Source organism: Sus scrofa, chromosome 6 (genome assembly GCF_000003025.6).
Source record: "Sus scrofa isolate TJ Tabasco breed Duroc chromosome 6, Sscrofa11.1, whole genome shotgun sequence".
In the NCBI taxonomy this organism is placed as follows: domain Eukaryota; kingdom Metazoa; phylum Chordata; class Mammalia; order Artiodactyla; family Suidae; genus Sus; species Sus scrofa.
The window spans coordinates 108,457,384-108,472,631 of record NC_010448.4 but is presented as its reverse complement, the minus strand read 5'-3'; the positions used below and the strand labels follow the sequence as shown (position 1 = coordinate 108,472,631).

The 15,248-nt window shown below is 41.1% G+C and overlaps 1 protein-coding gene across 3 annotated transcripts in view; it reads left to right on the top strand.

The window, feature by feature from the left end:
- The window catches only part of ANKRD29 (ankyrin repeat domain 29), a 56,484-nt gene extending 44,963 nt beyond the window's left edge, over window positions 1-11,521 (top strand). For 2 of the 3 annotated variants that reach the window (XM_021096184.1, XM_021096183.1), the window contains one exon: window positions 10,439-11,521. In XM_021096184.1, the coding sequence (XP_020951843.1) occupies window positions 10,439-10,522 (84 nt within the window). In that variant the 3' untranslated portion in view covers window positions 10,523-11,521. The remainder of the gene's footprint in view (window positions 1-10,438) is intronic. The other variant, XM_021096185.1, reaches the window with a different exon arrangement.

Here is a 15,248-nt window from a genome sequence, read left to right as displayed (position 1 = left end):
TGTGGGTTTGGCCATTAAAAAAAAAAAGAAGAAGGAGTTCCCGTCGTGGCGCAGTGGTTAACGAATCCGACTAGGAACCGTGAGGTTTCGGGTTCGGTCCCTGCAGGCCCTTGCTCAGTGGGTTAACGATCCGGCGTTGCCATGAGCTGTGGTGTAGGTTGCAGACGTGGCTCGGATCCCGTGTTGCTGTGGCTCTGGCGTAGGCCGGTGGCTACAGCTCCGATTCAACCCCTAGCCTGAGAACCTCCATATGCCACGGGAGCGGCCCAAGAAATAGCAACAATAACAACAACAACAACAACAAAAAAGACAAAAGACAAAAAAAAAAAAAAAAAAAAGAAGAAGAAGAAGTGGAATTAAACAACATGCCAAGAGTCTCTTTTTCTGATTCCACTTAGCATGTGGAATTATTACTTCCCCTCTTCCTATCATTGAACTTAAAGATAATATTTCTGCTTATCTCTTCCTGAGATACATGGATTTGTTTTCCACCACCTGGCCTGGCTGCAATAAGCCTGCTGAAATCACAATTGCTCTCTTATCTTTGCACATTCGACACAGACGTCCTAAAGAGATCAATCTTCATTGCCGAGCCATCCGGTACTGAATTAAGGCGAGGAGGAAACGTTTAGTACCTTTATATAGAACCTGAAAAATACATTCTTTGTGTATGTCCTGGAATCTCAGCAGTAATGCTTATGGGGAATTTCCAGTGACCAACGTGCTGGCCTTTAGACCCTCCCTAAGAGCTACTTGAGTGTATAAGTGGGCTGCTCGTGTTGGAGTTGCATCCCACAGAAGCCCCTAGAGAGCAGGGAGTAGCTGCCAGGACACCTCCCATCTGCCCACCAGGCATTCTGTAGAAGCCAAACTCTTCAAAGGCAGCTCCAGAGGCAGGGGTACTGGGATTCCAGCAGCCCCTTGGGACCCTTAAAGGGGTATTCCTGACCTTCACTCACTCATCCGACACACCCCTATTGAGCGCCAACTACATACCATGCACTGTGTGATGTACCTTGTCTATGGGGAGATAATGATGAAAGAGATTCGCATAGTGTCTGCTTTCATGGGCTCAGAGTTTACTGGGGAATAAGGGAAACTAAGCAGTTGCAATACAGCGTGACAAGAGCTGTCATCAGCAAGTAAAGAATGGGAGTTCCCTTTGTGGCTCAACAATCATGAACCCTACTAGTATCCACGAGGATGAGGGTTCCAACCCTGGCCTCGCTCAGTGGGTTAAGGATTCCGCACTGCTGTGAGCTGCGAAGTAGATCACAGATGTGGCTCGGATTTGGCACTACTGTGGCTGTGGTGTAGGCCAGCAGCTGCAGCTCCGATTTGACCCCTTGCCTGGAACTTCCATATGCCGCAGATGCAGCCCTAAAAACCACAAAGAAAGGTGGGGGGGGCGGACAAGGAATCCTAGAATGCTATTGAGAGTGACTTCTCAGCTAGCACCAAAGCACCCTTCTGCTCTAAAGGATCTAGGACTTCTGCTCTGGGGCTTTGAGGAAGATGTTAGAAGGGAGGGTAGCCAGTGGCCCCAACAGCCTCTCCCACACTGTAGCCTTCCCCGTGGTTGCAGGGGTCTTGTGTTCCTCATATTCCCAATGGAAGACTCAGAACATGTCCTCTCCCAGGAGCAGGGGGGACACAGAGTGGCTTGATGCTCTGTGTCTTGAATGTGGACCTAGGGTCCTGATCCATAATGAATAAGATGGCCTTTAGGGACTAGTCTGGGCACGAGCCATCTTAAATCAGCCCAACCTCAGCAATCTGAGAATTCAGTGAGGAACCACCTGGGAGAGAGGAGGAATGACCAGGTCTTTTAAAACTATGTGGATGACACATAGAACAGTGATTGCCCAAAACTTGACAACACAATTTAAGAGTATAACACTTTTTTTTTTTTTTTTGTCTTTTTAGGGCCCCACCCACAGCATATGGAGATTCCTAGGCTAGGGGTCACAATGGAGCTGCAGCTGCTGGCCTACACCACAGCCACAGCAAGGTGGAACCCGAGCCTCGTCTATGACCTACACCACAGCTCATGGCAACGCTGGATCCTTAACCCACTGAGCAAGGCTGGGGATCGAACCTGGGTTCTCATGGATACTAGTCATATTTGTTTCTGCTGAATCATGACAGGAACTCCTTTAACACTTATTTTAATAGTAAGGATATGGACATTCGAGGAGATGGTCACATGCTTGCTGTCACATAAACGGTGTCCACAAGCTTGCGGACAGGGGTTCAGCTTCCTAGATCCGTTCCTTTTCCTGATTGTATAGCATCCTCTGGCTACCTGCCAGCCTGCTCACCAAGGACCAATAACTGATGCAAAGCAGTTGATTCTTCCCGAGTGTACACTGAGACTGGGTAGCACTCAGGTCTGTTCTCCTGGAGCAGTTTGCCCAGCATCAGGCCTGTACAATGTCTGCTCCAGCAGCAACCAAGCAGATGGTAGAATTTGACCCCACAGAGGGGCCTCTGGTCTAAAGCAGCGTAGCAAAGCAACTACGATCTGGGTAGGTCCAGTGCCAACATCAAAGGTCCTTTGGGCAGAGGTGCAGTGACAGGACATGCAGCACTACAGGCTACTGTGGCAAACTCATAATTCCCAACAACTGAGGTCCCAGTGAGCGGGTGGGGGGCAGGGAGCAGGATCCAGCCTAGAAGGTGGACACTGTGGGAGCTTCACACAGGATCGGATTTTTCAGAAAAAAAGAGGTGGGGCTCCAGGCTTGGCTGTAGGAAAGAGAAAAAACTACACCATGTCATATCCCCAACTTGCATTGCTTTTCTACCCTTTAATTGCCTCCCTGAATTCCCAAGAACATTCTTTTACATCTATGACAACTGTTCTCAAAGTGTGATCTGTAAATTCCTGGAAGGTCCTCAAAATGCTTTCAGGAGTTAGAATACATCAAAACAATATATTTTTTAATTGCAGTTGATTTACAATATTACGCCAATTTCTGCTGTACAGCAAAGTGACTCAGTCATACATATACATACATTCCTTTTTTATATTGTTTTCCATCGTGTTCTGTCCCAGGAGATTGGATACAGTTCTCATGCTGTACAGCAGGACCCCATTGTCTATCCATTCTAAATGTAATAATTTGCATCTGCTAACACCAAACTCCCAGTCCATCCCATTCCCTCTCCCTCCCCCTTGGCAACCACAAGTCTGTTCTCCTTGTCCTTGGATCTGTTTCTGTCTTGTAGATAGGTTCATTTGTGCCACATTTTAGATTCTGCATAAGTGGTATCTCCTTCTCACTTCACTTAGTGTGAGAATCTCTAGTCGAATCCATATTATTGCATACAGCATTATTTCATTCTTTTTTATGGCTGAGTAGTATTCCATTGAGTATATGTATCACATCTTTCTTATCCATTGGGCATATAGGTTGTTTCCATGTTTTGGCTGTTGTGACTAGTGCTGCTATGAGTGTAGTGGTATATGTATCTTTTTGAATTATAATTTTGTCCAGATATATGCCCAGGAGTGGGATTGCTGGATCATTTAGTAAATCTATTTTTAGTTTCCTAAGGAACCGCAGTAATGTTTTCCATAGTGGTTGTACCAATTTACATTCCCACCAACAGTGTAGAAGAGTTCCCTTTTTTCCACACCCTCTCCAGCTTTTGTTATTTGTAGACTTATTAATGATGGCCATTCTGATCAGTGTGAGGTAGTACCTCATTGTGGTTTTAACTTCCATTCCTCTAGTTCTAGCCAGGTTGAGCATCTTTTAATGTGCCTATTGGCCATCTGTATGTTTTCTTTGGAGAAGTGTCTATTTAGGTTTTTTGCCCATTTTTCAATTGGGTGGTTTTTTTGTTGTTGTTGTTGATTCATGTAAGTTGTTAAATATTCTGGAGATTAAGCCCTTGGTTGCATTGTTTGCATATATTTTCTCCCATTCTGTAAGTTGTATCTTCATTTTTTTATGATTAAACTATATTCTTAACAATACAGAGACATTATTTGCCCTTTCCACTGTGCTGACATTTGCTGTAATGATGCAAAAACAATGACAGATGAAACTGTTGGCACTTTAGTACATGTCACATCAGGGGCATAAAGTGTACAGGCAAATGATTTTACAAACCTCTGTTAAGTTCTTTTATTATTTTGCAAGAATACCAATTTTGGAGTTCCCTTGGGGGCACAGTGGGTTAAGGATCCAGCATTGTCAGCTTGCGTCAAAGCTGTGGCATGGGTTCAATCCCTGGCCCTGAGAACATCCACATGGCTAAGGGTGCAACCAAAAAGAAAAAAAAAAAAAAAAGTGCCAATTTTACCTAAGAATGTCTTTGATGAACCAATAAACAACTTTAATTTTATGAAACCACAACCCTTGCTATATGTCTTTTTAATATCCTGTGTGACATGATATGAAGTTTTCATCATGCACTTTTTTTTTTTTTTTTTGTCTTTTTGCGCGTTTTCTGGGGCCGCTCCCGCGGCATATGGAGGTTCCCAGGCTGGGGTGGAATCCAAACTACAGCTGCTGGCTTACACCAGAGCCACAGCAACACAGGATCCGAGCTGCGTCTGCAACCTACACCACAGCTCACGGCAACGCTGGATCCTTAACCCACTGAGCAAGGTCAGGGATTGAACCCACAACCTCATGGTTCCTAGTCGGATTCGTTAACCACTGAACGACGGGAATTCCCTCATCATGCACTTCTGCTGTAGACTAGAGTGCACAGTTGTCTCAAGGAGAAGCACATGTGTGGTTGTTTGAATTGCAAAGGGAGCTAGCTGTTTTTTTTTTTCATGGAACTCCACTTTTACTTGAAAGAATGACGTGTGTCACAATGACCCTAACAGCTTCCCAGTACTTACAGCTTTTCTGATGAATCAGTGGTAATATTAATGAATGTGAGTTTGAGGGGGTTATATAATGAAATGTGTGAAGATTTGGAAGGTATGCATAGCTCAATGAACTAATATAGTCCAAATGGCCAGTATATGATGTCACAAAGCATGCATAAATTTAAAAAAAAAATCTACCTGCAAATAGATAGACCTATGATTTTAGTGCAACATAGTACAAATTCACTGATGTGGTTTCGAATTCCACATGGCAGTTAATCTTTAAGAAACTACCACTTGTCTATAGCCACCAGATCCAACAACATATACATCATACACCACAACCAAGTGGGATTCATCCCAGGTTCACAAGAATGGTTCAACATATGCAAATCAATCAATGTCATACACCACATTAACAAAAAGAAAAGTCAAAAACCACATGATCATCTAGATAGATGCAGAAAAAGCACTTGACAAAGAACAATATCCATTCATGATAAAAAACTCTTACCAAAGTGGGTATAGAGGGAATATACCTTAACATAAGAAAAGCCATTTGTGACAAACCCACAGCAAATATAATATTCAGTGGAGAAAAGCCGAGCCTTCCCACTAAAATCTGGAACAAGACAAGGATGCCCATTCTCACCACTTTTATTCAACATAGTATTGGAAGTCCTAGCCATAGCAATCAGACAAACAAAAGAAGTAAAAGGTATCCAAATTGTAAGAGAAGAGGCAGAATTGTCACTGTATGCATATGACATGATACTATATAGAGAAAAACCGTAAGGACTCAACCCAAAAACTACTTGAACTGATCAACTAATTCAGCACAGTAGCAGGATATAAGATTAACATTCAGAAATCAGTTGCATTTCTGTATACTAACAATGAAATATTAGAAAAGGAATACAAAAATACAGTACCTTTTAAAATTGCACCACAAAAAATTAAATACCCCTAGAAATAAACCTGACCAAGAAAGTGAAAGACTTATATGCTGAGGAAATTAAAGAGGATTCAAAGGAAATTAAATTCAAGGAAATTAAAGGGGATTCGAAGAAATGGAAAGATATTTCATGCTCCTGGGTTGGAAAAGTTAATATTATAAAAATGGCCAGGAGTTCCCCTTGTGGTGCAGTGGAAACGAAGCCAACTAGGAGCCATGAGGTTGTGGGTTCAATCCCTGGCCTTGCTCAGTGGGTTAAAGATCTGGCATTGCCATGAGCTGAGGTGTAGGTCGCAAACGTGGCTCGGATCTGGCTTTGCTGTGGCTGTGGCATAGGCCGGCAACAACAGCTCTGATTGGACCCCTGGCCTGAGAACCTCCATGTGCCGTAGGTGCAGCCCTAAAAAACAAACAAAACAAAACAAAACAAAAAGATCATACTACCCAAAGCAATCTACAAATTCAGTGCAATCCCTATCAAATTACCCATGACATTTTTCACAGAACTAGAACAAGCAATCCAGAAATTTATTTTGAACCACAAAAGATCCAGAATTGCCAAAGCAATCCTGAGGAACAAAAAACAAGCAGGAGGCATAACTCTCCCAGACTTCAGGCAATGTTATAAAGCCGCAGACTGACACACCAATGGAACAGAATAGAGAACCCAGAAATAAACCCAGACTCCTATGGTCAAGTAAACTTTGACAAAGGAGGCAAGAATATAAAATGGGAAGAAGACAGTCTTTTCAGTAAGTGGTGCTGAGAAGACTGGACAGCCACGTGTAAATCAATGAAATTGGAACACACCCTCACTCCATGCATACAAATAAACTCAAAATGGCTTAAAAGATTTAAACATAAGACGAGACACCATCAAACTCCTAGAAGATTGCGTAGGCAAAACATCCTCTGACATCAACCTTACAAATGTTTTCTCAGGTCAGTCTCCCAAAGCAACAGAAATAAAAGCAAAAATAAGCCAGTGAAAGCTAATCAAACTGACAAGCTTTTGCACAGCAAAGGAAACCATAAAAAAAAAAAAAAAGACGACTTACAGAATGGGAGAAAATAGTTTCAAATGATGCAACTGACAAGGGCGTAATCTCTAAAATATGCAAACAACTTACACAATTCAACAGCAAAAAAACCAACAAGCCAATGGAAAAATGGGCAAAAGACCTGAATAGACATTTCTCCAAAGAAGATATACAGATGGCCAACAAGCACATGAAGAAATGCTCAACATCACTGATTATTAGAGAAATGCAAATCAAAACTACTATGAGGTACCACTTCACAGCAGTCAGAGTGGCCCTCATTAACAAGTCCACAAATACCAAATGCTAGAGATGGTGTGGAGAAAAAGGAGGCCTCCTATACTGTCAGTGGGAATGTAAACTGGTAAAACCACTATGGAAAACAGTATGGAGGTACCTTAGAAAACTAAATATAGAACTACCATATGACCCAGCAATCCCACTCTTAGGCATATATCTGGACAAAACTTTCCTTGAAAAAGACACATGCCCCCATATGTTCATTGCAGCACTATTCACCATAGCCAAGACATGGAAACAATCTAAATATCCATTGACAGATGAATGGATTAAGAGGACGTGGTATATATGCACAATGGAATACTACTCAGCCATACAGAGAACAAAATTTGCAGCAACATGGATGAAACTAGAGACTCTCATACTAAGAGAAGTAAGTCAGAGAAAGGCAAATACCATAGGATATCCCTTATATCTGGAATCTGATAATGGCACAAATGAACCTTTCCAAGGAAAGGAAACTCATGGACTTGGAGAACAGACTTGTGGTTGCCAGGGGAGAGAGAGAGGGACTGGGATGGACTGGAATTTGGGGTTAATAGATGCAAACTATTGCCTTTCAAACGGATAAGCAATGAGATCCTGCCATATAGCACTGGGAACTATGTCTAGTCACTTATGATGGAACATGATAATGTAAGAAAAAGAATGTATATATGTATGTGTGACTGGATCATCTTGCTGTACAGTGGAAAACTGACAGAACACTATAAACCAGCTATGATGGAAAAAATAAAAATCATTTAAAAGAAAAGAAAAACTACCACTTGTCCTGTACTGGTGTAGCATCAAAGGAGGATACCTACTGCCTTCTAAAAAAGCTGTTAGGAGTCCCTGTTGTGGCTCAGCGGTAATGAACCAGACTAGGATCCATGAACGCAGGTTCGATCCCTGGCCTGGCTTAGTGGGTTAAGGGTCCAGCACTGCCATGAGCTGTGGTGTAGGTCGCAGATGCGGCTCAGCTATGGCTGTGGCGTAGGTCAGCGGCTACAGCTCTGATTGGAGCCCTAGCCTGGGAACTTCCATATGCCACAGGTGTGGCCCTAAAAAGATAAAAATAAATAAAAATTAAAAGGCTGTTAAAAATATTCCTCCATTTTCCAGCTACCTGTCTGTGCGAAGCTTAATTTTCTCCCTATACTTGATAAATTAGATATCACAGTAGATTAGATGCAGAAGCAGATAGGAGAATCCAATTGTCTTCTATTAAGCTACGCTGTAAAGAAATATGCAAAACTGTTGACAGTGCTACTCTTGTAACTTTTTTGTTTTTGAAATTTTACTCCTTTTTCATAAATACATTATGTATGTTAAGCTGTCATGAATTATTTTTAATGAATTAATAAATATACTTAAATTTATTTCAGTTTTTGTTTCTAATAAGTTAGAAGCAAAAGCTTTTGGGGGTCCTCAATAATTTTTAAGGGTTGTATAAAGGTCCTGAGACCAAAAAGTTTGGGAACCATTGTCCTGTAACATCTATTTCTTTTTTTTCTTTTTTTTTTTTTCTTTTTCTTTTTAGGGCCACACCTGCAGCATATGAAAGTTCCCAGGCTAGGGGTCGAATTGGAGTTGCAGCTGCCGGCCTACACCACAGCCACAGCAACACCAGATCCGAGCCAAGTCTGACCTACACTGCATCTCACGTCAATGCGAGATCCTTAACCCACTGAGTACGGCCAGGGGTCAAACCCACATCCTCATGGATACTAGTCAGATTCATTACCAGTGAGCCAAAATGGGACCCCCTATTTCTTAAGATAGTGATTCACAAAATAAATGCTTAAAGAATGTGTCTCAGCAGCACTGTGAAGAGAAGGGACATGAAGTGAGTCTGGTTCAGGTGGGGAGTGGGGACCCCCAAAGCTGCTCTTATCCGCATATTTTTTCTTTTTTTTTTTTTTTGATTTACAAAGTTTTGTTTCAAGTGTACAGCGAAGAGATTTAGTTATATGTATATGTATGTGTGTGTATATATATATATACATATGTATTGTTTTTCAGATTCTTTTCCATTATAGGTTCTTACAAGATATTTAGTAAAGTTCCTTGTGCTATCCAGTATGTCCTTGTTTATTTTATATATAGTAGTGTGTGTATGTTAATCTCAAACTCCTAATTTATCCCCTTACCCTGCTATCCCCTTTGGTAACCGTAAGTTTGTTTTCTATGTCTGTGGATCTGTTTTTGTTTTGTAATTAAACTCATTTGTATCATTTTTTTTTAGATTCCACGAATAAGTGATTTCATGTATTTGTTTTTCTCTACTTCTCTGTGTGATTTAATATGATAATGACTTAATACGATAACCTCTGGGTCCATCCATGTTGCTGCAAATGGCACTATTTCTTTTTTTTTTTTTTTTTTTTTTGTCTTTTTAGGTGCTTCACCCAGGCATATGGAGGTTCCCAGGCTAGGGATCTAATTGGAGCTACAGCTGCCAGCCTACACCACAGCCACAGCAACACCAGATCTGAGCCGTATCTGCAACCTATGCCACAATTCATGGCAACACTGGATCTTTAACCCACTGAGCAAGGCCAGAGATCGAACCCACAGCCTCATGGTTCCTAGTTGGATTCATTTCTACTGTGCCACGATGGGCACTCCAATTTTATTCTTTTTATGGCTGAATAGTATTGCTGTGTGTGTGTGTGTGTGTGTGTGTGTGTGTGTGTGTGTGTGTGTGTGTGTGTATCACATCTTTCTCCATTCACCTGTTGATGGACATTTAGGTCCCACATCTCTTATGCTCTGGATGTTTCCTAACTCTACCTTCCCATCAAAATATAAGTCTCAAGTCCCTAAAGAACATACTGCCTGATACAATAAACTAATTAAGTTATCAAATCCATTTATTGAGTACACCCTAGATAAACCAGGCATTGTGCTGGAAATTAGGATACAGTGATTAGTAAGACAAGGACCCTGGCCTTCTGGTGATTACAGTCTAGTAAAGGATATGGCTAGACAGAAAAATAACTCTAACAGCGAGATAAGAAAGTAACAGGTGAGGAGTTCCCTGTTGGATCCTTGGGTTTAAGGATCCAGTGTTGTCACTGCTGTGGCTTGGGTTTTATCCCTGGTGGGGAAATTCCACATCCTGTGTGCGTGGCCAAAGGAAAGTAACAGTTGTTATTTACATTTAAATACATTTAAAGAAAACCTTTAATGCCTTGATACAAAAGACTGGGTCCACTGGGGGTTTTCACCAGTGGTTGAGCAAGTGTGGGTCAGGGGCTCCTCTTTGGAGTCCCCGAAACCACTCGACTGTGGGAATTCACTAACGCCTATCTTATCTTCTTTCAGGCCAATGAACTTCCGGCAGAACTAACCAAAAATGAACGTATATTGCGTCTCCTCCGAAGTAAAGAAGGACACAGGAAGAGCTAACTTAGTTCCATATTTGACCGAAAGATAGAAACCTTAATCCTATTGTCCAAAAAGACATTGCTTTTCAAATAGTGTTGGAAATTCCTATAAGAAAGAAAATGCCCAGAATGCCCAACCTGGGTCCCTGACCAAGAAGAGCTGTGTTCTGTGCCTTGAGCTAAGAGCAGAGCAGCTCAGGGGATCCCTTCCCCTCATGAAGTGGGCTTCTCACACTGCCTATAGCCCCCCTCCAATGGGGCCTGGCACATTCATGGATTCCAAGAAACCCATTTTAAACATCATCAACTTGAGTCTTTCACTTAAACTCTTGAGATAAAGCCTCTAGGAAGTTTTAAGCAAGGAAACAGAAACCTTTGTTCCTTTAAAAAGACTGAAAGTCTGACCTTCAGGAAATTGATGCACTTTTGCTTTTGTGTTAAATGTAGGTGTGCTCAAAGATATAGCACCATCATGATTTATGTAAATATGTATGTCATTCCAATGTAAAATTTTTCCTTCTACCCAAGGGTCCCGGCCATTGATTATGGGTCAATAATGTGTAACGTTACGTTACTAAAAAAAGCCACTTCTGACCTTCTACCATATGCTTTTCAAAGATGGACTGTTGAACTATAAAAAAAAACCAATTGTTCATGTGTGAATTGGTCCTCATCTTATCCTAACATGGAAACATCATTTTTACCTGGAGTCGATGTTGTAAGTATGGTAGGATACAGGTGGCAAATGTGAAAATTCAGAAAATTACAAACCATGAGAATTGTGGTCTTGTCTCTTTGAACTGTTCTTTTGGGTCTCTTGTTGGGAGTCTGTTTCATGTGCCATCACTAAGTAGACTTAATATGCTGTGGAATCTTGAACTTCCAACACCACATGGCTTGATACAGTGACTTTGGGGTCCTTGGATGAAATGAGATATATGCAAGTACAATATGTTGCTATTACCTTTGCAGGAGTATAAGTAATAAAGACTGTTACTAATATTTAATAAGTGTTCATCTATGCATGTTCTTGAGCTGATTGATTCCAAGAAAGAAACCTGGGTTTTATTTAATTATTCCTTTGGAGGGGGGTCAGAATTTACATTCAATATACTTTACAATCAGTGGTGTCTAAATGCCTCAGTCAGTGCCTCATTGCACACACAAAAGTTAAATCTTCTTTCTGTAATCTACTGTGATAAACACTGATAGTATTTCTGTTATTTACACACATATTTAGTTTTCTTGTTCATGTTCTGCTGTGGTTTCCATCCATTGTTCTATGTGAAAACATGTTAAGATGGAGGGAATATTCCCCCCCCCAAAAAAATATATATATATATTTTTTTTAACCAACTAGTAGTGGTACTTAAGACATTAAATCAGTAAATGATGAATTATAATTTTGAAATTAGAAGATATTCTCTTAAAGTTTGTTCTAATCAGTAAAACAATCAATCAACCAAAGTCACCTTATTTTAATCAATATCACAAGCAAAGCCACTAATGAGCAACCCACAGAGCCACCTGAGAGGCCTACAATGTGACCAGCCAGGCAACCAGCCTGCAGTCTAATTTGGGGATACAAATTAGAAAGCTCTCTCTGTATTGCTAAAACACCTGGATATAAATATTTTAGTAGTTAAAAAGCAGTGCCAGTTTCCTCATTGGCTTTCTTTATTCAGCAAAGTTGTACAAATACACATCTTCTTTCACAGGAATTTCATAAAGCTGTGTTCATTTTGAAGAGGTAAACAATGTGACCCAAAACGCTTTATTTTTTCCCCAACCAAAAAATGGTTGCTCATCACTGATACAAATCAAAAGAGGGTAATGGATCCTGATAACAAAGTTCCAAAAGACAACATGGGATGAGATCACAAACTTAATGTTTTTCCCGGAAGCCTGTTGGCCTATTTGTTAGATCCTTTTAAGTGGATAATGTTCTTGATCAATAGTAGGGACATAAAAATGAATTCAGGAGTTCCCTTCGTGGCGCAGTGGTTAACGAATCCGACTAGGAACCATGAGGTTGCGGGTTCGATCCCTGCCTTGCTCAGTGGTCAAGGTTCCGGCGTTGCCGTGAGCTGTGGTGTAGGTCGCAGACGCGGCTCGGATCCTGCGTTGCTGTGGCTCTGGCGTAGGCTGGCAGCTACAGCTCCGATTTGACCCCTAGCCTGGGAACCTCCATATGCCGCGGAGCGGCCCAAGAAATGCAAAAGACAAAAAAAAAAAAAAAAAAAAAAAAAAAAAAAAAAAAAAAAAATGAATTCAGTAGCTTTAACGATATTTAATGGAAGCTTTAACTGTAGGTAAGAGATTTCTCTAGATTAGAAGGATCACATGTGATCTAGAAAGGATTAGGATGAGATTATAATGTTATCCATAACAGGGAAGATGATTAATCAACCACCAAAGACTGAAAAAAAATTCTGTTATTTAAACTGCATTTATTTTGCACACAGGTAGATAATTCTTATTTTATGCTACTCTAAGCCACAATTCAATGAGCTCTGCATCTTAAGATTTAGAAGTAATCCCTATGCAAATCATTTGCTTAATTGAACCTCAAAGTTTTTCATTACATCCAACTGTTTGATGACAAATTCCATGTTATAATTCAAAATAAAGTTAATATACTACCCAGTTCGCCTTAGCTGCTTTTTCCTGTTTGTACCAGAAGTTATTTTTGTGTGATTTTTTAAGAGCATTGAGTTTAGCTCTGTTGATCAATATATTGATACTTCAAATCCTAAATAGGGTTTTTAAGCTTTATGAACCTATAATTTCATTATTTCTACTGTGAAGAACTTTTGTAATAATCCCAAAAGTTTCATTTATTCAAACAAACATTCCTGGGATACAATATTTACAATATTCCCTTGTGGCACAGCAGGTTAAGGATCTGGCATTGCCACACCTGTGGCATGGGTTCAGTCCCTGGCTGGGGAACTTCCACATGCCATGGGTGTGGCCCCCCAAAAATTCCTGGGATAGTCAAGAAAGGTACTGAAAATAGAAACTTTTAATTAAATATCTTGGTGATTTGATAATTGTAGACATTGTGTAAGGATTCTCTCCATCTAATTAATTACTGTATCCACCACCTCACTGATCGTGTGTGTGTGAACATCTTAATTTCTATGACACTCCTGGCTCTTTGGTCCTTTGCAGTGGGCTTTAATTCTGAAATAACTAATGATTTTTTAGGAAACAAGTATCTGCAACAGTAACATTTGTAATCTGGAGAAATTTGTGCCTTTCTGGGGTCCTCCGCTGCTCCATCCACCCTCTGCAACCACAAAAAAAGCTGTCTCATCATCACCTCCCCCGCACTGGGACACCTCGTTGGAGGAAAAGAGCACCCACCAAACACCAGGCTATCTGATGGAGATGCCTGCATCTTGGGGTGGGCCTGCACTGTGGATTATAAGGGTGAGAAACTAAGGTCCTGATTTCATAATAAAATAGTTTATTATGCTAGAACTGTCTGAGCCTCACAGGTAGTGACCAGGTGGAGTCCACAGATTATTAATACTAACAATAGAAGAGCATCTAACATTTGTTAAAGAATCTAATGTGCTAAGCACTTTACGTAGATAATCTCATACAGTTTTTATGTATTTTATTTTTTCCTTTTTTTTATTTTTATTTTTTTATTTTTTTTGGTCTTTTTTTTTTTTTTTTTTTTTTTTTTTTTGCTATTTCTTGGGCCGCTCCCGCGGCATATGGAGATTCTCAGGCTAGGGGTCAAATCGGAGCTCCAGCCACCGGCCTACGCCAGAGCCACAGCAACGCAGGATCCGAGACGCGTCTGCAACCTACACCACAGCTCATGGCAAGCCGGATCGTTAACCCACTGAGCAAGGGCAGGCACCAAACCCGCAACCTCATGGTTCCTAGTCGGATTCGTTAACCACTGCGCCACAACGGGAACTCCCTATTTTTTCCTTTTTTTTATGGCTGCACCTGCAGCATACAGAAGTTCTTGGGCTAGGGGTGGAATTGGAGCAACAGGCCTACACCACAGCCACAGCAACACCAGATCCAAGCTGCATCTCCAACCCACCGTGTAGCTTGTGGCAATGCCAGATCCTTAACCCACTGAGCAAAAACCGTGTTGGGTTCTTAACCTGCTCAGCCACAATGGAAACTCCCATATGCATTTTCTCATTTACCCCTGATAACAATCCTATGGAACAGGCACCATTATCAACCTCATCTTGCAGCTGAGGAGGCTTTGAGAGTGTTTAAAAAAAAAAAAAAATAAGGGCAAGAACGTGCCCCAAATTGAGTCACCTATCCTCCCAGGACAGCAAACCAAGATTTAATTTCAATGCCAGCACTTTAATTCCAAAGTTCCCAGTAGTGTGAACTTTAACCAGTCAATCTGGAATTACCAGATTAGTTCCTGTGAGGTAAATTGCATGATAGATCCCCACCTTTCCCTTAAAGGAAGGTGACCTTGCCTGAAATAACCTTTTTTCTTTTGTTTCAGATTTTCTTGACCCACCACCTTTCTACCTTTGGAAACCTTCCCTTTCGTACAGTTCCTTTTTTTTTTTTTTTTTTTTTTATCTTTTTAGGGCCCAACCAGGGGCATAAGGAGGTTCCCTCCCAGACTAGGGGTCGAATCAGAGCTGCAGTTGCCAGCCTACACCACAGCCACAGCAACACCAGATCTGAGCCGCATCTTCAGCCTACACCACAGCTCACAGCAACACGGGATCCTTAATGCTGGATGCTTA